Source organism: Rhineura floridana, chromosome 7, assembly GCF_030035675.1.
Source record: "Rhineura floridana isolate rRhiFlo1 chromosome 7, rRhiFlo1.hap2, whole genome shotgun sequence".
Lineage (NCBI taxonomy): Eukaryota > Metazoa > Chordata > Lepidosauria > Squamata > Rhineuridae > Rhineura > Rhineura floridana.
This window is the reverse complement of record NC_084486.1, coordinates 93,166,301-93,192,508: the sequence shown is the minus strand read 5'-3', so window position 1 is coordinate 93,192,508 and position 26,208 is coordinate 93,166,301. Positions and strand designations below refer to the sequence as shown.

The 26,208-nt window shown below is 42.3% G+C and overlaps 1 protein-coding gene across 2 annotated transcripts in view; it reads right to left on the bottom strand.

The window, feature by feature from the left end:
• The window catches only part of VPS8 (VPS8 subunit of CORVET complex), a 154,033-nt gene that overhangs the window by 55,296 nt on the left and 72,529 nt on the right, over nucleotides 1–26,208 (bottom strand). For both annotated transcript variants that reach the window (XM_061636517.1, XM_061636518.1), the window contains exons 32-35: nucleotides 23,926–24,010; nucleotides 23,536–23,634; nucleotides 20,757–20,846; nucleotides 1,999–2,045 (exon numbers count right to left, since the gene is read on the bottom strand). In XM_061636517.1, the coding sequence (XP_061492501.1) occupies nucleotides 1,999–2,045; nucleotides 20,757–20,846; nucleotides 23,536–23,634; nucleotides 23,926–24,010 (321 nt within the window). The remainder of the gene's footprint in view (nucleotides 1–1,998; nucleotides 2,046–20,756; nucleotides 20,847–23,535; nucleotides 23,635–23,925; nucleotides 24,011–26,208) is intronic.

Genomic DNA, 26,208 nt, shown 5'->3' with positions numbered 1-26,208 from the left:
ACTAAATCTTATTGTTAGCATTCGTGGCATACAATATGACTGGCTTCTCCTGGTTACTGTAAAGTGTGATGAGTCAAGGGATTTTGGTCAGCAGGTCCAAATAAATAAGGGGTAAGTGAAACAAAACAGAGAGATCATGGGAGATGGAAGCACTACATGGACCTAAAAGGTTGGGGAAAAGGCCAATAATATCAGCATGAATAGAAAAATCTCAATAGGTTTCTTCACTTGCAAACTGTGGGAAGTTGCATAAATCAGGGCTAAAATTTATTGAATTATCACAAGGGATATATGGTAGGATGTTGCAGTGTACAAACCAACAAAAGTCAGCATGTTAGATATCATTTGCTATATTTTAAGACACACCTGAGAACTAAGAACAGAAAGTGTATTCAGAAGGTAAAACATCTGATTTCATATTAGTGTGCATGTTCATGTCCCACCCCCAATGAAGATTTTACTAAAACTAAAATGTCATCCCAAAGTGAGTAGTCTATTGTCTTAGCTACAGAGGATTTTGCAACAGCACGCTGGGCTAGACTCCTAGCTGTGGTGTAACTACACTGAAGAGAGTGGAGTTACAGAGGGGATTAGTCTAGCACATTTAATTTAGCCAGATATTTATTCTAAAGTAGGTACAAGGCCAGTTGGCTCACAGGGGAGAGAGGAGGAGGGCTATAGAATTACCTTGGGAAATAAGCAGAATCAAGAGCTCTTTTGTCCATGACCAATGAGCGGTTGTACCGCAATGCATATTGCTACAGCTCCCATAAGCAAACCTCACTCCATTTAAAATGTAATAATCTCTGAAGAGATAGTTCCCCTTACAAACAAGTAGTTCACAAATCTGAGAGTGACAGACATTACTTGATTGCACAGCTTTCTGAGAAGGCAGCTGATGACACACACTATCCTTTAGAAGTAGCAAAATCAAAATGAATTGGAAGCAAAATATTGCCAAGTTTGCAGCTTATTGCTGTGGCCCATGTGTGATTCTAGCAGCCTTTTTCTTTTTCAGTTTTCATCTGTCCTTTCCAAACATACTCATCTATCTCTTAGGAACCATCTGTCTATACGTTTAATGCCTCCTACATTACAGTACTATCAACATGCTTCTCATTCCTTGACAAATCTCATTCCAGTTTCCCTCTACAAACCCACAACTTTAGCCCTGTAAATCCATGTGATTTTATAACGTTTAAGTGGAGTTTAAAACATAGTATGAGTTTCCAAAAAGTATAAAGAGGATTTTTTATAAATTATGGAAGCAATGTGAATAATAGGAATGCCCAATTAAAACTAATTTGAAAGAACTAAGACCTTGCTAAGAATACAGGCCAGAGTTCTTAGACTTCAAGCCATTTTTTCCTGCTACAATCACTGTAACAGAGGGGAAAAGACACACTTAAGGAGAATTGTAATCCATGTAAGAATATAAGAACTGCAGGCACAATCAATGCAAATTCTTGAACTTGAAAGGCACACTATGTACTGTTCTAAAAAAAAAACCTTTGCAAAGTGCTGGGTGTCATGGTACTGAAGGAGGTAAGGCTGCACATACAGTTGTGGGATAGGGAGTACGCATGCAGGCCTAGCCCCTTTTTAGCAGGATGAACCAGAAGTGCAAATACGTTTCCCCACCTTTGTTTTCTTATGCCCTACGCTGCATCAAATGCAGAAAAAAGACTGCAAAACACATTTCCTAGGTAGGATGACCAAAATTAACTGCTGTTAAAATACAGATCTGGTTAAAACTTGTCACTCTGCAAAGAGTGCTGTCTAGCAGTTAGCGGATCCAACAGAGATGAAGACCACTACCAAACACTATCGCACTCCACCTGATAAAACCTTATTCCATGTCATAAGCCTGTTTCCTTGCAAGAGGGACCTTCTCAAACTTCAGAGACAAATGTTGCCTCTATTCATTAACATATGCAGCAAGATATTGATAAAAATATTTAGGCTTCAAGAATTAAAATGGAATATCTGTATACATACCTTGGGTCGAGTAGACTCTTCAAAAACTGAAAAAGCAAACATTGATCCTGACAACCAAGGAGGGAAAAAGGTTAATACAACACTGTACATGATATAATGGCTGTTTTAAATTCTATCAAATGAAAATACAGATTCACTTTTGGCACAGAAATACTGCATGTCATGCTCTCAGTAACTTGGAACATTAGGCCTACTATGTATATGAATGAAAAAAAAACCAGGAGTTACAGAATAGCAGGTTCCCAAGGGTGAAAATCATATAGTAATCTCTTGCTCCTGTTTAAATCTAAATCAGATTCATGTGTTTTTTAGAGTCAAACACAATTGTTACCACAATCACAAGTCACATAACCAGACATTCGCAACCTTCTTTATGTTAGCACAGACACTGAGCTTCCAAGGTACGTAACGTTTAGACAGAGTAGCTCAAACTTATCATGGGCATCTATTTGCCACAGAACCCATGTACGCTGCAGGGGATCCTGAGGTGTGTTCTGCAGGGGATCCTGAGGTGTGTTCTATTTTATTTCTTTTATTTCATTATTCCTCAGAGCCCAGGACAGCAAACATGTGATAAAACACTAAAATATCTATAAAACATCTTAAAAACAAATCTTTAAAAACAATTCCAACACAGATGCAGACTGGGATAAGTTATCTACTTAAAAGGGTTGTTGAAAGAGGAAGGTCTTCAATAGGCACCAAAAAGGTAGAGACAGCAGCCCTGTTTACACGTTATATTCAACAAGTGTACAGTCTATGCACCTGGGTATAGAAGTAGTTGGGCTGTACACTCATACAATTATTCACATGTAACATTCAATGAGTGTACAGTTTCTGTTATACTGTATACACATTTGCTGCCAGGAAAAGAAAATGGCTTCAATGACACTTATTAAATGCACCATTGAAGCAATTCCATTTTACTGGCTACAAGGCAAGGCATGCTTAGGGTTGCCATATTGCCCGGTTAGCCGGGTTTTACCTGGATTCTTTGCATGCCACCCAGTGACCGTTTAGCCCCTTAGCTGGCCCGGATTCTCAGCTTTCATTTTTTAAAAAAATTAAGTTTCTAGGTGGTCCGGTTCTTGAGATATACATAAAAATGTCAGCCCCCCCGTTAAATCTTTTTAAAAAACTACTGTATAGCACTTCGTAGCTTTAACCCCGCCCGTTCAGGATTGCAGCCAATCAGTGAAGTGTTTGGTTGACCTGTGGCAGTGTCTAGTAAACCTCATTGCAAGGCCAGAAAATGGTGGTTTCCCCCCGTTTATCTGAAAATCTCATAAACTGGGTAAGTATATACATTTCCGTTTTTTCCCCTCTTGTGTGTAGGCGTCAGATCCTGGGCAGTGTTTTGAAAACCTTCCCAATACTTGCTTTTGTGGGAGTAAAAGCATTGCTAATTCCATATGTACAGAGTAAATCCCATTGAATTCAATAGGATTTACTTTTGAGTAGACATGGTTATGAATGTGCTGAAAATCAATGGGACTTTGGAGTGAATGTAAAAAAGAATTGTGTTTCTGTTCTCTTTCTGTCCCCCCCCCCCCAGTCCTATTTTAAAGCAAGTAGGCAGGGCTTACTTAGGTATTACAGTTTTTATTCTGTAGGAAACTAATACTGATTTTTAAAAAACTAATACTGAGTTTTCTGCAATGACCAACTGGTTTGACAATAAACTATTATATGGGCTGTATGTATTTATACATCTGCAGTGTGTGTGTGTGTGTGTGTAGTCCTTCCAACGACCCTGTGAGGTAGGGTTGGAAACCAAGGCAGCTCACAACAAGAAATAAAGCCATTTAAAATCCAATAACCATAAAAACAAGTATAAACAGTTGCAAAACAGCGTAAAGTGGCATGATTCAGAATTTTGGGTTGTGTGAATGAAGTTGTTTATCACTTAAGGTTACAGTTCTGTCCCTGTTTGAGTAAGTTCCACTGAATACACTGGGACTTGCTTCTGAATAAATAAACCTAGGATTGCACTATAAATATCTTTACAGTTTGTGTAAATAATAAATATATTTGATAGTCATGGTTATATAAATATTTCTTCATTTATCATATTTTTGGTTTTTGGTTAGGAATCCTGACTGGTTGTGAGATGCTTAGTTTTCTGCCTTACTCATAGGAATCTTCTTGTGGTTGGTATGGTATTACATTTCGGAAAGTGTTACTGCCTTCTGTGTTTTTGTTTCCTATTTGCATTTCACTTATCTTTAACCTCACTCCGTTACAGCCATAGAAGCATATGCAAGATAATTAACTCCCATTAGTGATAAGAGCAAGAACTTATAATTATTATTTTAATTAAAACAAGAGGCTTATCAGTACTTTGAAGAGGACCGGATATTTATTTTCTTTCCGAGCCTAGGACTGGGTCTTTCATGATGCCTGGTTGGGGGGGGGGGAGACAGGAGAGTAGTTGATAAGACAGACATCCTGGCATTGGTAATCTAATTAGCAAGGTATGTGTGGGGTTGTTGCACACTTCCAGGCCCAGTTTCATTTTGAGTATGGAGGTGGAACCTGTGTAGATGTGGTTGATCAAAGGGAGAAGAAATTTTGAGTTAAGCAAAGCTCTGCTTTTGTAAAACCTAAGAAACATACAGATACTTTGGTTGTCTGAGTGCCTGCACCAGTGGAATACTGGAGGAACTTGTAAAACTTGCTGCAACAGTATTTAGAACTGAGCTTGCGGTGTGAAGGACTCATTTTCCTAACATTTTGGTTTCTTGTTTTTCTCCACCCACCACATCTCTGAAATATATCGTATATGTAATGGTTAACCGTACTGCTGCCCTGACTTACTTTATGTTTGTTGCTATTTTGTGTTTTTATTATGGTTTTATATTGATTGTGTATTTTTATTGTTTTTATTATATTTGTAAGCTGTGCTGAGCTCTGTTTTTAACAGCAGAAGGGCAGGATATAGATCCTCTTAATCAGTCAATCAACATTCCATAGTGTTGGAAACTAGAGTCTAGGCTAAGGCTGAAAATGTTAAGTTTAAAAAAAAAAATTTCTCACATCTTTCCCCAGTTTTTGGTGGTAATTCCTAGGCACAAAAACAAAACAACTGGACAATCCAAATATTATATGCAAATAATATGCATAATATGCAAATTAGCTTGCCCGGATTTGTGGAACTGGAATATGGCAACCCTAGGCATGCTGGATCTGTTATACTTCCTGAAACTATTTCCTGTCAAGTTGTACATTCAATAGAAAGAGTTTTGGCAGAAACGGGAATGTAGTTTTACTCTTAATTTTTCCTGCAGATTCTTAATTTTTTAAAATAAAAAAACACCAACTTTTAAAAAGAAAACACTAACATCTGTAACTATCATAATTATAGCTATTAAAATACTGCATTTTTATTGCCTGGTATTCTTAAAGTATGTATGGTTTTTGATGCAGGTTTTCATGGAACAATCCGATACGTGTCTACTGAGATATAAATCCTATAGAGATCAATAGGACTTACTCATAGATAAATCTGCATAAGTACAGACCTAAATATATTGAATATTTATATATGAAAACATTTTGAGGAGGGGGCTGCAACAAGAACAAGCTGCTTAAACAAGTATGAAGTGAAATCATTCTCCCAACATAGTACACCTGGTTATTTCTTGAGGATATCGTGCGCTTTAATACACAGTACTACACTCAAAATTTAAATGTGGGAGAAATTATTTATCAATTGGGCTTTCCAGCTTGCTGCTTCCACTGTAACATACTCTGTCCCCTGGAAAGTGTTTGCTAGTATTTAGGAAAATAGGAAAGCTCTGGGCTGTGGTTTTTAAATTTTTTCAGTGGAAATGTTTGTAGCTCAGTATCAAGAAGTGATCGTCGGTATCTCTTTTTATGATCTATGTAATAATGTTTAGCTTTTGGATAGCACTTTAAATGCAGGGTGAGCAGAAAGTAGATCAAAATGTATTGGTATATCTCAGGGTGACTTGCAGAAGATCAATGAGGATTTCAGACTCCTGTTTCACAATGAAAACAAGAAAATGACCACCCCACCGTTATACTGCTGAAAAGAAGAAAAGCTGGGGGTTGGTAATCAGGAGTGGATTTTTGTGTATAAATACTGTGAACTCAGCTCAATTCTGGAACTCAAAACAAATTCCTGGGCTAAGAATTATTTTATTCTAAATGTATATATTTTGTGGCTTGCTCTGGCTGGTGGATCTTGGGTTTTTGTAATGATAAAAAAATACCAAAAACCTGAAGTATGACCATCCTGACCTACAGTATTACAACATTTACAACAAGGCATGTTTGTGTGACCATAAAACTGTGTGATGCAGCTACTTCTGGCAGCAGTTTCTAATGGAGGCAGCCATTATCATGTGTTTGACTATCAGGTGTGTCTAATTTTGATGCATGACACTTGATGCAAGAGGTGAATGCTGTACAGAGATGAGCAAATCCACAATTTTTTCTTGTCAGTTTCTGGGTACACAGTAGAAAGGTGATATTGCTTTTTTGAGAATGCCTTCTTTGGTAATGTTTTGAAGAGACTTATCTCTGCTATTGTAGTTTCATTCTTGCAAGCACTCCTTGGAACCATGCTACAACAACCTTGCAAGGTAGGTCTGTGCCCATACAAATGATTTAGTGCAAGGGTGGCTAGAAGGTAGACTGTAATCTATTGGTAGATCCCTGGGAGATTTGTAGTCAATTGGCAAGCTCTTCTGGCTTCTAGTTGTTTAACAATAGCAGCAAAAGGACACACACCCACTTGGAAATTTGACAACTGAAATTAAGAATACTTGTGGAAAGTAGGAATAGGCCTATGTGTGGAAAGACTGTGAGCTCATCTCCGTTCTGATAACCCTGTGCTCCGCAGCTTCTTCGAGATACCATGTTCTTTCATACTAGACATATGTCTTTTGCAGCTGGCTACAGGGTAGATCCCGGACTCTGCAGCAGCAGTGCTCTCCTGGTAATGGAAGCACTGCCACTCACTGAATGGGGATAGGGCAAGATGCCTGCCAATTCAGGGCTGGTGGCACCACCACCTTGAAGCAGGTGGGCACACACCTGCAGGCTAGTGCTGCTTTCCTCCAAAGTACCCCCAACTTTGCCATCTCTGTGCCACTTCCATTCTGTGTAGCATGAAGTGTAGCAAGATGGCGATTGAGGCGGATGCGTAACAGGGAGCTCCGTGTTCTATCTTTAAAATATACTTTAATACCATCAAATACCATCAAATACCATCAAATATCATTGAATACCATCATTCCATCTGCTTGCCAGCCTGTTTGTTACTACGGGATATTGCATACCTGAGGCCGTTGTCGCCGCCGTTGTGGTCGACCCGCTTTTCGGCCGTTGTGGTTGGACTCTTGCCCTTCGCTGCCTGTCTGCCTTGCCTGTCTGCCTTGCCTGCCTGCCGCTGCGGACTGTGCCATCGTCCGTTGTTGCGGCTGGTGCTGCTCTCAACCCGTGTGTTCTTGTGCCCCCCCCCCACCGCCACGAGCTGTTGGAATACTGTTGTGGCAGCTGGGCCTGCTGGTCGTAGGCCGTGGGAGCACCGACCTGCCGTCGGCAGTGAGAGCGCCGACGAGCTGGCTGAGCTCGGTGCGTTCCACGCGGAGCTTGGGGTGTCGTGGTGTGCCGGACCCTGTGATGGTGAGAGCATCGCGGAGAAGGTCCGGGCTCACGACGTGAGAACATCGTGTGGAGCGGCGCGGGAGGCGGAGAGAGACTCGGCTGGGACGCCGTGTGGAGCGGCGCTGGAGGAGCGAGGCAGCTGGGGTGTCGAGAGCGGCGCGGAGGCCCAGGTGGACGCCCAGGGGCCTTGTGGCGGCCCGTTGGTGGTGAGAACGCTGGCGAGGCTGGCTGGGCTCTGGGCGCGGTCCGGGACGGCTTGGCATGGAGTGGCGACGACGAGAGGGCGCCGCATGGAACGGTTGAGTGTGGGGCTGTGTTGGGGACATCCTGGCCCGGCGGTGGTGAGAGCACCGCAGGAGGAGGCCAGGTTGTCGTCGTGGCCCGGCTGGCGGCGGAGGCGGCGGCAGGAGAACGCTGCGACGGATTTTTCCAAAGTACTGTTGCTATATTCCCTGTAGATAAGGCTTGTTATGGAAAAGGGGTTTTAATTGCTGGCTGTCGTTGTTGTTGTCGGCTGTATTTTAAATTGTCTGTTTACTGTCTGTCTGTTGTGGTGTGAATGAGATTGAGTGGATGTGTATGTCTGTTGGTGTCTGTGTTGTTTTTAAGTGTTTTATTGTGCTAGATTTATTTTAGGATGTGCCTGGGAGAACATACCTTGGGTTTTGCAAGGGGATTTTCGGGGGCCCCAATCAACGTAGTGATGGGTAATGGGAGGTATGGTGTTGGGAGGAGAACGTGCCAGGTAAGGGGAACTCGTCCCAGACAAGTTGTGTCTGTGCCTTGTTCCGGTTCTCCTCATATCCGCAGGATTGCTGGTTGTACTATCAGTCAGCTCTCGGATCTCCAGGTGCTGCTTTTAAATGCCAGGTCGGCCCTTAATAAAAAACCCCTTATCCACGATTTGATTGTGGAGAAGGACGCTGATCTTGCGTGTATTACTGAGACCTGGTTGGGTGAACAGGGAGGGGTTGCTCTTTCCCAGCTTTGCCCACCTGGGTACTCGGTGCAGCAATGTGGTAGATCTGAGGGCCGGGGAGGTGGGGTTGCTGTGGTCTATAGGAGTTCTTTCTCTCTCACCAAGCACCCTGTCCAGGTGGCGACTGGTTTGGAGTGTCTTCATCTTGTGCTGGGCCAAGGAGACAGACTGGGAATACTGTTGGTGTACCGACCACGTTGCTGCCCAACGGCTTCCCTAGCTGAGCTGATGGAGATAGTCTCGGAGGTATTGTTGAGGTCCCCCAGACTTGTGGTACTGGGGGATATCAACATTCATGCCGAAGCTGTCTTGTCTGGGGCGGCTCAGGACTTCATGGCCGCCATGACAACCATGGGGCTGTCTCAAATTGTTTCTGGCCCGACGCATGTATCAGGACATACTCTTGATCTGATCTTCGCCACCGGTCTGGAGATGGTGATCTGAGGGTGGGGTATTTTTCATCTACTCCGTTGTCATGGACAGATCACCGCTTGCTGAGCTTTAGACTCACGACAGCCCTTTCCCTCTGCAGAGGTGGGGGACCTATTAAGTTGGTCCGCTCCCGGAGGCTTATGGATCCTGTTGTTTTCCAGAACGCTCTGGGAGTTTTTCCGGCTGATAGCACTGGCGCTCCTGTCGAGGCCATGGTTGATCTGTGGAATACAGAGATGACCCGGGCCATTGACATGATCGCTCCTGCGCGCCCTCTTCAGTGCAGAGCTCATACAGCACCGTGGTATACCCCGGAGCTGAGAGTGATGAAGCAAGAGAGAAGGAGGCTAGAGTGCAGGTGGAGGCGAACTCCTGACGGATGTAATCATTCTTTGGTAAGTGCTTCCACTAAGTTGTATGTAAAAGCGGTTAGGGCGGCAAAAAAGTCTTATTTAGCTGCCACCATCAGATCATCCCTTTGCCGCCCAGCGGAGCTTTTTAGGGTGGTACGAGGGCTTTTACATTCTGGCCCTCATGATACCAAGGAAACATCGGAAGCCCGCTGCAACGAATTTGCGGAGCACTTCCAGGACAAGATTGCATGCATCCGTCGGGACTTAGACTCTGATGTTATGACAGTTGATTCCATTGAAGTGTCCAGAACACGGTCTTGTCCTTCATTGTTGGATGAATTTCAGTTGGTGCAGCTCGAGGAAGTGGACAAGGTGCTTGGAATGGTGCGGGTGACCACGTCTGCTCTGGACCCTTGCCCATCTTGGCTGGTGAAGGCTGGCAGGGCTGTGACCACTGGCTGGGCCAAAGAGGTGAGAGAGGGAGTAGTCCCTGGCAGTCTCAAGGAGGCAGTAGTAAGACCGCTTTTAAAGAAACCTTCTCTGGACCCAGATGTTTTGAACAACTATAGACCGGTGGCTAATGTCCTTTTTTGGGCAAGGTCTTGGAGCGGGTGGTCGCTGGCCAGCTCCAGGCGCTTTTGGATGAAACCGATTATCTGGATCCGTTTCAATCCGGTTTTAGGTCTGGTTTTGGCACTGAAACAGCCTTGGTCGCCCTGTATGATGACCTTTGTCGGGAGAGGGACAGGGGGAGTGTGACTCTGTTGATTCTCCTTGATCTCTCAGCGGCGTTTGATACCATCGACCATGGTATCCTTCTGGGGAGGCTCGCGGAGTTGGGAGTTGGGGGCACTGCTTGGCAGTGGCTCTGCTCCTACTTGGCGGATCGTCGCCAGACAGTAGTGCTTGGGGAACATTGCTCGACACCCTGGACTCTCCATTGTGGAGTCCCTCAGGGGTCGGTTCTGTCCCCCATGCTTTTCAACATCTACATGCAGCCTCTGGGTGCGGTCATCAGGAGTTTTGGAGTGCGTTGTCATCAGTACGCTGATGACACACAGCTCTACTTCTCCTTTTCACCTTCTTCAGGTGAGGCTGTTGATGTGCTGAACCGTTGCTTGACCGCAATAATGGACTGGATGAGCGCTAATAAACAAACTCAATCCAGACAAGACCGAGACACTGTTGGTGAGCCCTTTACCTGCCCAGATGGTGGATGTTCATCCTGTTCTAGATGGGGTTACACTCCCCTTGAAGGAACAGGTTTGTAGTTTGGGGGTCCTTTTTGACCCTTCCTTGTCGCTTGAGGCTCAAGTGGCCTCGGTGGCATGGAATGCGTTTTACCATCGTCGCCTAGTAGCCCAACTACGCCCCTATCTGGACAGTGACGATCTCGCCTCAGTTGTTCACGCTCTGGTAACTTCTAGATTGGACTACTGTAATGCGCTCTACGTAGGGCTGCCCTTGAAGACTGTTCGGAAACTCCAGCTAGTGCAAAATGCGGCAGCCAGGTTGTTGACGAGGACCTATCGGTCTTCGCATATAACACCTGTCCTGGCCCGCTTGCACTGGCTACCCATCTGTTTCCGAGCTAGATTCAAGGTGCTGGTTTTGACCTATAAAGCCTTATACGGTGTGGGACCGCAATACCTTGTGGAACGCCTCTCCCGCTATGAACCTACCCGTTCACTTTGTTCAGTATCTAAGGCCCTCCTCCGGGTACCAACTCATCAGGAAGCCCGGAGGAATGTTGTTAGATCTAGGGCCTTTTCTGTGGTGGCCCCCGAACTCTGGAACAGCTTACCTGAGGAGATGCGCCTGGCGCCTACGGTACTTTCTTTTAGGCGCCAGGTTAAGACCTGGCTATACTCCCAGGCATTTTAATGTTTTTACGTTTAATTTTTTGTTAGTTAACTTGCTGCTATGTGTTATTGATTTTATTATATTATTGTATTTTAATCCAGTTTTGTACACCACCCAGAGAGCTACTAGCTATGGGCGGTCTAGAAATGAAACGAAATAAATAAATAAATAAATAAATAAATAAATTCTGCCTCCCGCCATGTGTCACTGCTGACCTATGCCATCAAATTATTGGAAGCGTCTTGGCTATATTTCTCTCTCTTGACCTTTAAGACACAACAGAATTTACATTGCCATTAATTTTAATAGGTTTTAAAAGACTAAGGAAGAAAAGTATAGTGGGTAATTTATATTGTGATTTATATAGAAGTACCGTAGTGTACAGGTTCTGCAAAAGCCAGTGTGGTGTAGTGATAAGACTACTGGGCTAGGGCCTGGGAGACCTGGGTTCAAAGCCTCATTCAGCCATGAAACTCACTGTGTGACTTTTGAGCTAGTCACCTTCTTAGCCTAAACTACCTCATAGGGTTATTCTGAGGATATATTGGGGAAGTGCAGGACTACTTATGCCACATTGAGCTCTTTGAAAGAAAGTTGAGATGTAAAGGAAATAAGGCATTAAATAAAATTAAGGCTACAATTCTATGCACATTTACTTGAGAGTAAGTTCCATTGAACAGTGAGAGTTACTTTTGAGTAAACCTGCTTGAGATTATGTTGTTAAGATACAAGGGATAACTATTATTTCTATTATTTCTTTAATAGTTTCTATTATTTATTGATAACTATCACTTCTGAGAGAGCCAGTGTGGCATAGTGGTTAGAGTGCTGGACTACAACCTGGGAGACCAGGGTTCGAATCCCCACACAGCCATGAAGCTCACTGGGTGACTTTGGGCCAGTCACTGCCTCTCAGCCTCAGAGGAAGGCAATGGTAAACCACCTCTGAATACCACTTAACAAGAAAACCCTATTCATAGGGTCGCCATAAGTCAGAATTGACTTGAAGGCAGTCCATTTCCATCACTTCTGATCAATATGTTACCTAGACATTAAGTTATTTTATTATTGCAGTTGTGACTGCAGCTATTATTCATTACATGCCACAGGGGTTTGGAGCAAGTTTAAAACAGACTTTTTGGAATCTATGTGTGGCACAATCCTGAAGAGTAGCTGTGCTACTCCATAGCAAACAACAAGAATCACATGATGACACATTGAACATTTATAATATAATTTTTATAGTATTTATAATTTTATAATATTTATAATATATAATATTTTATATTTATTGATAAATCACCTAGTATTTAAAGGAAGGAATTGAATTTAGATGTTAAAGGCTGTAATTCTATGTTCACTCACTTCAGGTGTAAGCCCCATTCAACTCTGTGGAACTTACTTCTGAATAAACATAGTTAGGACTGCACTGTAACTTCAGATTCCTAAGTCTTTCTCCCCACCTCCTTTGCAAGATTATTGATATATCCTTCCACCTTCTCTCAAGATAGCAATGTTCACTTGTCTGAGCCCACAGAGGCCACACAAGTTCTGCTTCAGAGTCTTAGGGTCCCCACACCCAACCTTTTCTCTCTTCATTACCTCTCTGTTGTCCTTTCACCTCTTCTTACATTCACCTCAAAGTGATGCTACAATCCTATCCCAACCCCACTTACCTGGGACTTATTTCTGAGAAAATATGGCTGTGACTATACTGTGAGCAGACACATAGACAAAATCTCTCCCCTTCCTTTCTCTGTCCCCCAACTTTTTCTTCTATGGGGATGGAATCCTAATCCTTCTTACCTGGGAGTAAGTCCCACTGAACTGAATGGGATTTACTTTTAGAGTGTGCATGATTAGGATTGCACTGTGAACGTAAACCAAACTTAATTTTTTTTAAAAAAAACTAACAATTTAGACAGCCCATGCCTAACTCTAGCTTCCCTGACAGGGAGCACTCTTTTTTTCAGGCAATCCTAACTTCACTTATCTGTGAGTAAGCCCCTCTGAAGGAAGTGGGACTTACTTCTGAGTAGACATTTTTAGAATTACAGTATGAGCCCTCAGAAGCTGCCCACCCTTATCTCCCCCTCACTAGGTTTCTGCTTCCCTGCCTCCTTTTGCCTCTCTCAGTATAGCAATTTTCACTTGACTGAGACCACAAGAGGCTTGAACTCCATTTAAGTTTGTAAAACAAACTTAATTTTTTAGAATTAACTATTTCGACAGTCCATTCCTCTCTCTAGCTTCCCTGACAGAATCTGTCACATTTTTAGGCACTCCTAACTCCAACCTGAGAACCAATGTGGCGTAGTGGTTAAGGTGTTGGACTATGACCCGGAAGACCAGGGTTCGAATCCCCACACAGCCATGAAGCTCATTGGGTGACCTTGGGCCAGTCACTGCCTGTCAGCCTCAGAGGAAGGCAATGGTAAACCACCTCTGAATACCGCTTACCATGAAAACCCTATTTGTAGGGTCACCATAAGTCAGAATTGACTTGAAGACAGTCCATTTCCATTTTCAGCTCCAACCTATACTCTTCACAGGAGGCTACTGTAAGGACAAAATATGGAGAAACCGATTGGTTCCCCATCAGAAAGAGTGTGAGACAGGAGTGTATTTTATCACCCTATTTATTTAATCTATACGCAGAACATATACGGAAAGCAGGACTGGACCAAGATGAAGGTGTGAAAATTGGAGGGAGAAATATCAATAATTTAAGATATGCAGACGATACCATACTACTAGCAGAAACCAGTAATGATTTGAAACGAATACTGATGAAAGTTCAAGAGGAAAGCACAAAAGCAGGACTACAGCTGAACGTCAAAAAGACTAAAGTAATGACAACAGAAGATTTATGTAACTTTACAGTTGATAATGAGGACATTGAACTTGTCAAGGATTATCAATACCTCAGCACAGTCATTAACCAAAATGGAGACAATAGTCAAGAAATCAGAAGAAGGCTAGGACTGGCGAGGGCAGCTATGAAAGAACTAGAAAAGGTCCTCAAATGTAAAGATGTATCACTGAACACTAAAGTCAGGATCATTCAGACCATGGTATTTCCGATCTCTATGTATGGATGTGAAAGTTGGACAGTGAAAAAAGTGGGTAAGAGAAAAATCAACTCATTTGAAATGTGGTGTTGGAGGAGAGCTTTGCGGATACCATGGACTGCAAAAAAGACAAATAATTGGGTGTTAGAACAAATTAAACCAGAACAATCACTAGAAGCTAAAATGATGAAACTGAGATTATCATACTATGGACACATAATGAGAAGACATGATTCATTAGAAAAGATAATAATGCTGGGAAAAGCAGAAGGGAATAGAAAAAGAGGAAGGCCAAACAAGAGATGGATTGATTCCATAAAGGAAGCCACAGAGCTGAACTTACAAGATCTGAACAGGGTGGTTCATGACAGATGCTCTTGGAGGTCACTGATTCATAGGGTCGCCATAAGTCGTAGTCGACTTGGAGGCACATAACAACAACAACTCCACTTACCTGGGACTAAGCCCACCTGACCTCAATGGGACTTGTGAGTAGATTTTTTAAAAATTGCAGTGTAAGTCCTTCAAAGCCTCCCCCGCCCGTTTTTGTCTCCTTCCTTCAAGCTCACTGATTGTCAGCACACAGAAGCTCTGCTTCAGGCTGGTCTTCTTTCCTTCTTTCTTGCCCTTGCCTCCATTGTAGCCTTAATTCCTCTTTCCCCCTCTGTGGCTCCAGCAATTGACATTTCCTTGAACTCATTCCTGATTGGCAGCAGCTGCTGCTGCTAGAACAAAGCTCAGGCTCTCCCCGGGGAAGGTAAACTAATTGCTCATGACAGCATGCAGGGAGCATCAACACATGAACAAAAGAGCTCTTTCTTCAGGGTACCGGTACAGTGGTCAGGCTATCCCAGTTTAGAAACAGCCACAGCTGGTAAAAAGTACTCTTAGCCACTAAGGTGATCTGGACCCCTAGCAATGAAGACTGATCTAGGAGCACCCCCATATAAAATATCCTCCTCTTCAAGAGGGAGTACAACTCTATCCAAGGCAGGCAATTGATCAATTATCCAGACTTGGGAACCACCTACCCACTGCACCTGTGTCTTACTAGGATTTACTGGCCATCATCCAGCCCACCACTGAGCAGACACTGGTCCAGGGGTTGCACACCCTCTTCCGATTCAGATGTTACCGAGAAATAGAGCTGGGTATCATCAGCGTACTGCTGACACCTCCTGGAAAACCTCCTAATGACAGTACCCAATGGCTTCATATAGGTGTTAAACATCATTGGGGACAAGATGGTATCCTGAGGCACGCCACAGCACAACTGCCAGGGGGCCAAAAGACAATCACCCAATGCAATTCTCTCAAATCAACCTTGGAGATAGGATAGGAATCACTGTAAAACAGTGCCTCTGACACTTATCTCACCAAGTCAGCTCAGAAGGGTACAACGGTCAATGGTATCCAAAGCTACTGAGAGATCAAGTATGAATAACAGGGTTGCACTCCCCTTTTCTTTTCTTGATGAATGTCATCCATCAGGGTGACCAATGCAAATTCAGCCCTATAAACAGGACTGAACCCAGACTGGAATGGGTCAAGATAATCTCTTTCATCCAAGAGTAGTTGCAATTGCTGCACCAAATCCCTCTCAATCACGTTCCCTAAAAAGGGGGTTTCTGTGACCAGGGCAATAGTTGTCACAAACCAATGGGTCCAGGATGGGCTTTTTCAGGAGCAGTCAGATCATCACCTCTTTCAGAGCAGCTAGGACCACTCTCTCCTGCAAAGATGTGTTGACTACACTCTAGAACCACTCGGTCATACCCCCTCGGCAAGCTTTAATAAGCCAAGAGGGGCAAGGAAACACATTGCTGGCTGCATCATTGAAAGCATCTTGTCCCCATCATCAGGCTGCATCAACTGAAACTGTTCCCAAGAAGTTGCAAAAAGACGTTGCACTGGACACCTCACTGGGGATTGCAGGAAATGTGGATGAGGTGTCAAGATTGTAAAGAGGTGAGCAATTTTACCCTCAAAGTGCCTTGCAAAAATTCACAGCAGGCTCGTGAAGGGTCTAAAACTCCATTTCCTGAAGTAGATGTTAACAAACCCTTTACAATACGCAAAGCTCCACTAGATGGCTACCTGCGATAGAGGCAGAGAAGTGAGTCTTCCTTGCTGTCCTCAACCAACACATAGTAGGCACAGTTATGTTGTTTCACTTGTGTCTAGTCAGCCTCACAGCATGTCTTACACTCTAGCCATTTTCCACTCTGTTCATTGCCCTCAGTTCACTGTTGTACCAAAGCACAAAACGGCTCCACGCATACCGGAGAGGGCACTCAGGGGCAACTGTGGGTTCCATTAGTCTCTGAGGACAGACAGATGGCCATCATGGAGGCCACAAAGTCCCAAGCTGGAACACTAGAGGCAGCCTCATCATGGATATTGAAATCACTATTGTTCTGGGCTCCTCCAACACTGCAGTCGAGACTGCCTCTGCCAGCTCAGTCAGAGAAGCTGCTGAGCAACAGGGTGGATGGTACACCAGTTTACTGTGTCCTTGGCCCAACACCAGGTACAGGCCCTTGAGCCAGAGTGGTTTCCTGGTGACAGAGATGGAAGTTCTGTGGACCACAGCAACTCCTCCCACACCCTGTCCCTGCAGCCTGCACTGAGGTCGCACCAAGTATCCAGGTGGGCAAAAGTGGGTCAGATAAACTCTTCCCAGCTTACCCACCCAGGTCTTAGTAATATACATGAGAGCTGCACCCTTACTCATGATGATCATATCATGGATGAGTGTGGTCTTATTGTGTACAGATCTGGTGTTAAACCACACACAGAGGCCAGAGGGCATAGCAGATGAGCAACCAGGAGCCCATCCATAGGAGGAGTAGGAGTGAGGAACAAGGCATAGCCTTGCCCTCATCTTCCACGATGGCTTATCACCTCCCCATGGCTATACCTCCCTTTACCCACTTGGGGGGCATCACCCACGTGCCTCTTTCCCAAGACTCTTCCTAAACACTTAATATGCATAACAGCCCACTAACAAAACCTACCAGAACCAGTTATCCCAATAGGCTTGTGAGAGAACAGTATTACAGACCCACCCAATACCTTCCATACTGGGCCCATTTACTACCCCCATCTCATATCCAGGGACGACCAGTCTTCTGCCAGTTGCAGACTCTCACTCTGAAGGCATCTAGCAACTTTCTCCTGTCATACAGTTCACTGCACAAGTTTTTACCCCGTGCAGGAACCACACATACACCTTACACCCTATCCAACCTCCTCTAGATCGGAAAAAAACAGAAGGGGGATAGTGCCTTGGCCCTCAGTACTTCCCAAGGGAGGACTCCCTCTGGTGCCACCCCTTCAGTGGCAACCCTGCACCCGGCAAACCTATCACCCAAGAGCTCCTGGCTTTTATGACCTCTGTCCCAGCCAGGAGCTGATGCACGAGGCTGCAAGTCTGAATACAGCCTCTCTCTGGGCTAGGCAGGGGTCCCAGTCCTGACAGCACTTACCAGACCCCTTAGCTGTCTCAAGAGACAGTCACCCAGGGGAGCAAGCAAAGCACCTAGATGCTCAAGTACCCACTCCCAGGGTAGGTCTTCTCAATTGCCTAACATTACCAATCTTCTCATTGCAGCAACCCTGGTAAACCTTCACTGACCACCAGAAGTACTGTTTGTAAATAGGCCATTAGACTTATTTAGTGCATCCTCCTAAAGAAAACATCCACTGTCATTCCCACACAAAACCTTGTTGCTGGAAAAGATTCTAACAAAAGGCAATGCCAATTTTTCTTGAAACTTTCCTGCAGTCTTGGCCTGTTTGGCCTGAGATTACACTCGATTTCCTCCATAGATTTTTATAAAGTTGTTAAGATGTCAGCAACAAAACTGGCCAAGAGGAAGACTATACTCAGCAGTGGACAAATTCAGTAACTGCTTCAGCAAAAAATTACTTTCCAACTAGTTTAATGGCCGAATGACAAGCTCTCCATTAGTGAGTATAATGAGTGTTTGAAAAACCTTTTTAGACACCTTGTCTTGCCTGAACATTTATGTTTGCGCCGTATAACAACAGAATGAGAGGAATTTAGTAGGGTGTTTCTGAAAATAGTATTTTAGGGATTGCAAAAGCTCTGTATTGATGCCTGGTCCAGAAAGTAACTTGTTAATGATGAAAACATTTTGCAAAAGCTCTGTATTGATGCCTGGTCTAGAAAGTAACTTGTTAATATGAAAAGATTTCTTCAGTCCACACCAGACAGAATGAGGACAGATCTTATTTTTAGAAGACTAACTTTTACAATAATAGGTGCATTTGGATGAATGGAGGAGGCAGAGTCCTCTACCTGCCCATTTCCTCAGATACTTCCCCACCACCACCAGTCTGGCTCACCAGCCTTATTTATTTATTTAATTTATATGACACCCTTCTTCTCAGAAGGAGTCCAGGGCTCTAAACACTAAAAGCACTCTAAAACATATTAAAAACAAAAGACTTTAAAAACATATTAAAACAGAACATCTTAAAAACATATGTTTAACAGCTTTAAAAACATCTTAAAAAGCAGACACAGATACAGAGTGGGATAAGATATCTACTTAAAAGACTTGTTGACAGAGGAAAATCTTCAATAAGCACTGAAAAGATAACAGAGATGGCACCTGTGTAATATTTAAGGGGAGGGAGTTCTAAAGTGTTGGTGCCTCAATATTAAAGGTCCACTTCCTATGATATACGGAACAGACCTCATTGTAAGATGGTATCTGCAGGAGACCCTCACCTGCACTGTGTGCAATGATTGACCGGGCATATAAGGGGTAAGTCAATCTTTTCAGGTATTGTCTTACACCTGACAGCTTACTGGAACCTCTAAGCAAAGGGACCAGAGAAAAATAACTCCATCAGTTGAATATGGTAAGGAAAAGCTGGGGGGTCAATTCTCCACACCCTTACAGAACTTTTGTTGTTAAATACATTTATTTATTTGTTTTTTTGTTATTTGATTTATATCCTGCCCTTCCTCCCGGCAAAAGCCCAAAGCGGCAAACAAAAGCACTAAAAGCTTTAAAACATCATAAAAACAAACTTTAAAACACATTAAAACAAAACTTCTTTAAAAACATTTCTTTAACAAGCTTTCAAAACATCATCTAAGATTAAAAACATTTTTTTTAAAAGAAGTTTTAAGAACATTAAAAAGCAATTCCAACACAGATGCAGACTGGGATAAAATTCTGCAAAGCGTTCCATCAACCCCTTTACCCATTCTTTAGGGTGGCTAATATATAACTAAGGATGTAACCCTATGCACAACTACTGGGAGTAAATCCCATTAAAATCAGTAGGAGCCACTGCTAAGCAAATATGTATAGGATCAGGCTGAAAGAGAACTCCTTTGCCATTACAGCTTGCACAATTGGCTGAAAAGCTGATAACAGTTACAGACAGGAGGACGCACTGTGCACATGCCCTGCCGCAACAGGAATACTTCATGATTGTGAGTGGAGTAGATGGCAGCGGAAGGGGAGAAAACAAACGTACAAACACAAAATGACTTCAAAGTGGCTCAGGAAAGGCTTTTTGCAGACACCGCAAAAGGCTTTTAGGGAGGGATTTAAAGAAGAAAGACTGTTCTGAGCGTGGGGAGCAGTGCAACCAAAGGCAGATAGACAAAAGCGGCATAAGGAAACAAGACAGGCCACTAGCAGATGATATATTCAAAATGGAGAAGAGAGGAGATATAGTTGGTTGACACACATGGAGCAATATCAGGTAAGATATACTATCAAGGGGGTTGGGATCCTGACAAGATCCTCAGGGTTATAGGAGGTACAGCCATATATACCATATAGGGTTGCCAGGTTCAGGGCCTGAGACTGATCCTGTATCTTTAGGAGAAGAGAAAGTCAGCCAAGTGCAGGTGTTCTTGCAACACCGTAGTGGGAAAAACCACAAGGAGGAATTCTCCCTCCCCCCTGCACAACTTTTAAAGATACAGAAGACCTCTTGGTTGCCAGGCCCAGCCTCCAAGAGGTCTTCTGTATCTTTAAAAGTTGTGCAGGGGGAAGAAAGAATTCCACCTTGTGGTTTTTCCCATTACGGTGTTGCAAGAACACCTGCACTTGGCTGACTTTCTCTTCTCCTAAAGATACAGGATCAGTCTCAGGCCCTGAGCCTGGCAACCCTAATACCATACAAGCTAAGTAGACACCGGTACAATCCAAGAAAATACAATACAGAACATTTTGTGAAGGAGTGTAGTCATTCTGTCAATGCTCATGAGTAAAGCGCTCTTTTGCAAGACCTATCTGTTAGAAGGCCCCAAGTCATGTTTTTGATAATTCCTAACTTTTAGACAACTGCTGAATTCTATAATGTGCACCTTATCATAATTTGAAGTTTCCTCTCAAATAAAAGACTGAATTGATGTGTCTATCAAGTTTTTACCTGCAGGTTCTGAATTATTTGTTCAATCTGCTCACTGAAGTGAACTGAAATCAGATCTGCTGCTTTAAAGGGACTCACTGACAGCAGCTCCTGTGCAAGGAAGGAAAAAATAATTGTCTGTGTTCCTACGAGTACAGAGAATATACAAACAATAACAGCAAAGAAGTTTCTGTTAGTACAGAACAAATTCAGAAACTAATTCCGTTTGAAATGTTTTCAAAAATAACAATGAAGTAACAGCAAAAAATAAGAGATTAGCAACTTTGTGATGCACCTATTTCTCCAATGAACAGAAGTGAAAGCTGAGGAATGTAGGTTGCCTCAGAATGGCAAAATCTCCATTCTAAGTCTCCATAATAATTTCGCTGCCTTTTATGTACATTCAAGCAGTTTAGCTTAGCTTTGTGCTGCACAGCCAGGATGTAACCAGTAACATAAATGTTTTCAGAGCACATAGCATATGGGATAATGACAACTGGTTTTCACATACAATTTCATATTTGACTACAGCAGGCAGACAGTCTAGTCCACAAAACAATTCAGCTAAAGAATTCCTATATAAAATTGTCATCTTCAGCACATTTCCATAGAAATAAAATTTCTAGAGAAAAACCAGCCGATTCTATGCAAGTTATTTCCATGCAAAATATATTTAGGCTGGAATGCCGCTGACATCAACAGGGTTAAATCCGGTTTAAATAATTTTGCTTGACTAGTTTGTAGGCCCAGTTTTTAAGGATATATACATCTTATTTAACATACTGTACATTTTAACAAAGTAGTTAGCTCATACTTCCATACCTAATACATGAAATAAGAATGACTACATATTAAGTATTAGCCAATTAAAGACAGTAAAATTCACATTCACTCAATCCTGGTTTCATTTTACATGAACATATAAGGGAATGGATTTTTCTCTTTCCACATCCTCGCATTCCTTTCTCATCTTTACTGTTAATGCTCTCCTCTGGCTGCAGTCTACAGGATTCACAATGAACTATTCTGAGATTTTTATGAGTTTTTTCTGTTCTTATAGCTGCCAGGGGGAAAAAAATCATAATGCAGACCGAAGTACCGCTGTATTGCTCCTTATTCTATTAATTTGCATATGTACATACACTAGTTTCTTGGTCATGCTGAGCTTCTGCTATAGTATGTCATCTGAGGGATATGCACATATTGTATATCAACAGTTATATTGCCCCCACATACGCAAGTCTCCATCTGTCACTACTCTTGACTTGCCCCTGTAGCTGAAAACAGACAGGCTGAATTCATGGCAGGGAAGATGGAGGAAAGACCTCTCCTTCCTCAGCCCAGGAAGCCATCTCCAATGTAGGCAAGGTCTTAGCTGGACAGGCCATTCATCCTCCCAGGGAAGAGGAAAATACACAGTACATCCAGAGATAAAAATATGACTGACAGACATTTTGCCAATGTATAAAAAGCAACATACAGGTGAAGAATTTATTTTTCAACTACTTTATTACACATCAGTTCTGTTGGCTTTTGCATACACACCAATGGGATTCTTCCAAATTAGTTTGGGCGTTCATGGCAATTATAGGCCTAGGTAGCTCACATATATTTCAAGACATTTTTTGGATTAATAAAGTAAAAACAATTCTGGCTTACAGCAAGGAGTTTAAAGGAAGATTAAGTTTTATCCTCCCAACAATCGTGTGAGGTAAGCTAGGTTGAGAACCAGTAACTGTCCAACACCACCCAGTAAACATCATGGCTAAGTTGGGCTCTGAATTGAAGTTTCTCCTGTCCACCTATGTTATTCTATTCACTACAGCATTCTGGCCCTTTAATATTTTGCATTAATCTGGAAGAAGGCGATTCAATTGTTGGAGGTGTCAAAAATAACACTTGTCAAGGCAGAACAATTCCTTTCTGGAAGCATATATATCCATATTTTTCTATTCCTTGAAAGTTATAGTCAAGGTGAAGTAGACTAGCTTTGAGCTCTAGGATGAGACGCTCTATAGGATTTTCCAATTGATCTTGATAACTATGCTACCAATGACCTTGTTAATCTGAGGATGCCCAATTACCAAGGGCATTAAGCTCTTCTGCACAGTGAATAGCCTGAAGGACTCAAGAGGCTGATTCATCATCTGCCTACTCAGTCTGCTTCCAGCTTACCATCCACAGTTTAAATAATCATTCTTATTCCAATTTACTTGGAGAACTGCCAGTTTAGACACAGAATCAGAATTTGGAATATTACAACACAGCCTTGCTCCTTTTGCCTCAATTTACACTAATATCATTCCCTAAGGAAGGTGGTGGTGGAGGGAGCATGGATGGCCAACTGTCAAATGGACCCACAGACATCCTGGTTAGTGAAACTCAGACCAGATAGGTCCTTTGCTGGTTGGAGTAAATAATGCACCTTTTAAAAAGAGGGGAAAGGTGATTGCTTCAAACCTGCAGTCAGTTACCATCTGGTCTCCAATCTTCCCTTGTTCTATGGCAAAATTAATATCATAAATTCAAAATAGCTACATGTTTTATTCCTCAATGACTGAAGTACAATCTGGGAGTGTCTTTTTTTTTACTGCTGTTGCCATTGTTTAGTTGATTTTTATTGTGTTTTATGGTTCTAAGAATTCTTTTAAAAACTTGCACATCACCTCAAGTGTGATTTACAAATATAAATTAACCTGAAAAGGGCATGCTACCCAACCTACCTGACAGACCTCATTAGGATAACTGCAGATAAATTAGGTTTCGCTTAAGATATATAATCAGTTAATCCAAGTCATACCTCAATGTGTTTCATAGCTTTTTGCCACACAGACTGCTTTTCTTCTGTGCTATACCCAGGAATAGAGAGTATATTGTGGATATAGGTGAAAACTTCTTCCTTTAAAAGGCAATAAATGAGAAGGATGGAAAAAAAGGTCAAACTAATTTGATTGTGTACTTCCTTAACAAATCTACAGATTATTTCCAATATTATTTATTCCATGCTGAACCTTCATGAAAAAGCAAAAGGGCATGGAGAATGTATTTAGGGCTATTCCCACATCAAAGCCTCCTTGAAAATCAAGTTCCTCCTTCTGTCCCTTAACACACAAAAGAGGTGAAAACTGAAAGGAGAAGAGATTTCATCTGGATTCTCTGAGTAATTACTTTTGTGTCCTCTCATCCTTACCTTTCTCAATGGATCACGTAAGTAGCAATCGATGATCTTATCATAGCAATGTTCCCGTTCATACATAAACTCACAGATCTGATAGCTGCAATAAAACATTTTGTTTATTCATTTTAAGATGTTAGCTCTTTGCAGGTGACAGAAACAGAGTGCCATGTGGCTTTCAGTTTCAGGCATAACACATCCTTAGTCAGCAGCACCCATCTCAATACTTTAAGGCTAAACACACCCCATAAATGTCTTAGTACACATTCTACTGAATATGTCCAGTGTAAAGAACCTGGACCGTAATAATATCAAACCTGCTTAACATGACTAGCTGCCATTTTAGAAAATAAAAACTCAAGTTTTGGGAGACAAAACTTGTCAATCAGCAACTCCTAATCAATGAACCCGTTCACACAAAATGCTACATGGGCAAGCCTCAATGAGCCTGAGTGAAACTTTGGACTTGTGCATTTCCCTCTCTCCTGTCCTACGCAGCTGGGAGGAAGGCTTCTTCCAAGTTTTGTTTTGCTTTTAAAGAATGTTGGCTTAGTGCTACATTCAAACCACAGATCCTGTTGGAAAGTAAACCTGGTTAGTTTAATAAGCCAGCTTCATAAACCCATAGTTTGAAATTGGTTTATTATGTAAGGTGGCAAAGCACCATCACTGAGGAGACAAGGCAAGTAGAGAGTCCATAGCCTAGGTGTGGCCTCAGAGACTCCATCCATAGCCTATGGGCACTAGGGAAGTGAAGATCTGATTAGGTACTAATGTAGGAGGGTTTAGATATATATATATATATTTTTTTTTTTAAAGAAGAGGCAGGAAATCCATACCCAGCAGGAAAACTAGTGAGACAACTTAAATAATCATCTGATATTGTTATGCAAGTTTTCTGCATTAATCTGTTTTAAGAAATGTGATTTTTGTAATAGAGATTGTGTTCAATTTTTTAAATGATTGCCTAGATTGCTCAATTTCATCATGATTCCTTGGAAAGCAACTTAGGGTCATATTACCAAGAAAAGTCCAGAAGTTGGGCTGGGACAAACAGACCTTAAAGCAATTCTTCCCAAGGGTTTGTGTTTGTTTTTGGGATGTTCAAAGGACTTGTAAGAATGTTGGGGTGGCAGCAATTTAATATTTATTAATTTCATTTATAACTTGCTCTTCCACAATCAATGTACTCAAAGCAGCACACAAAAACAAACTTTTAAAAAAAATCATCATTACTTTAACTCAAAACAGCATCACCCAGCGGACTAAGGCAAATTAACAAAATAGTGCTTGGAGCAGGTAATAGTACAAGCCTGTGTCTTCTCAGAAGCAAGCCACACAGAGGTCAAATGGGGTTTACTCCTAGGAAACTGCATTTCAGCCTAAGGCATTTTACAGGCCTGTTTATTTCTGTAAAAATGAACTGTGAGGGGTTAAAAACCAGAAGAAACATTTACAGGTACAATAGAATTATCCTGCTCTCTACAGAGCATCTGCTCCTACAACTTCTCAGTACCCCAATATTAGAATCAAATCTTAAAACTAGCAGAATGGGACTGGATTGATCTGAAACACTATATACTCCCAAACGTTTAAGCAGCAGAAGTCCACTTAACATGTTATTATTGTCTTAGAATGTAGGCCACATTACAGACACCAGACACTGTCACATGGTTAGGCTGTTGTGCAAAGAACTGAGGTCTAGCTGCAATGCTAAGGCAACCTAGGGATGAACATTGGGCTCATTGAAAGCAGTTACCAAGCAAGCACCTCATGTGCTTTTCCTAGTTCTATCCATCCATCCCCTGCAGATAATGCCAGCCTGGAGCTTTCAGCCTTAGCCAGCTTAGATGAAATTATAGGAGCAATAGGCCCCACATGCATTAGCCATTAGGATCATCTGTCAAACTAGAAAGACTTAAAAGAATGAAATTATAGCAGAAGCAACACCAGTAGCCTCCCCACACACCATATGTAACAAAGGATGTTTAGACATATATTGGAAGGCCAGAGCTCCAAAGCAAAAATCCAATATGATCTACACCATGTACAACCAGATTAAGTTTATTTTTTTCTATGTAAGACTGTAATGGTGACAGGATGCTCATAAGGCTGTGGCTTCAGGAGTAGCTGAAAGAGCATAATTGGTGGAAGTATAAAATGAAAAAAGTGATAGGAAATGATCTAGTGTCAAAGGGGAAAAACTCCAAAACTCATTTTGTTTAACATCAAACTGCCAGAAGGACAGAGTGTTATTAAGCAAGAAAACATAGACTGATGTGCATCAGGAGAGAGAGT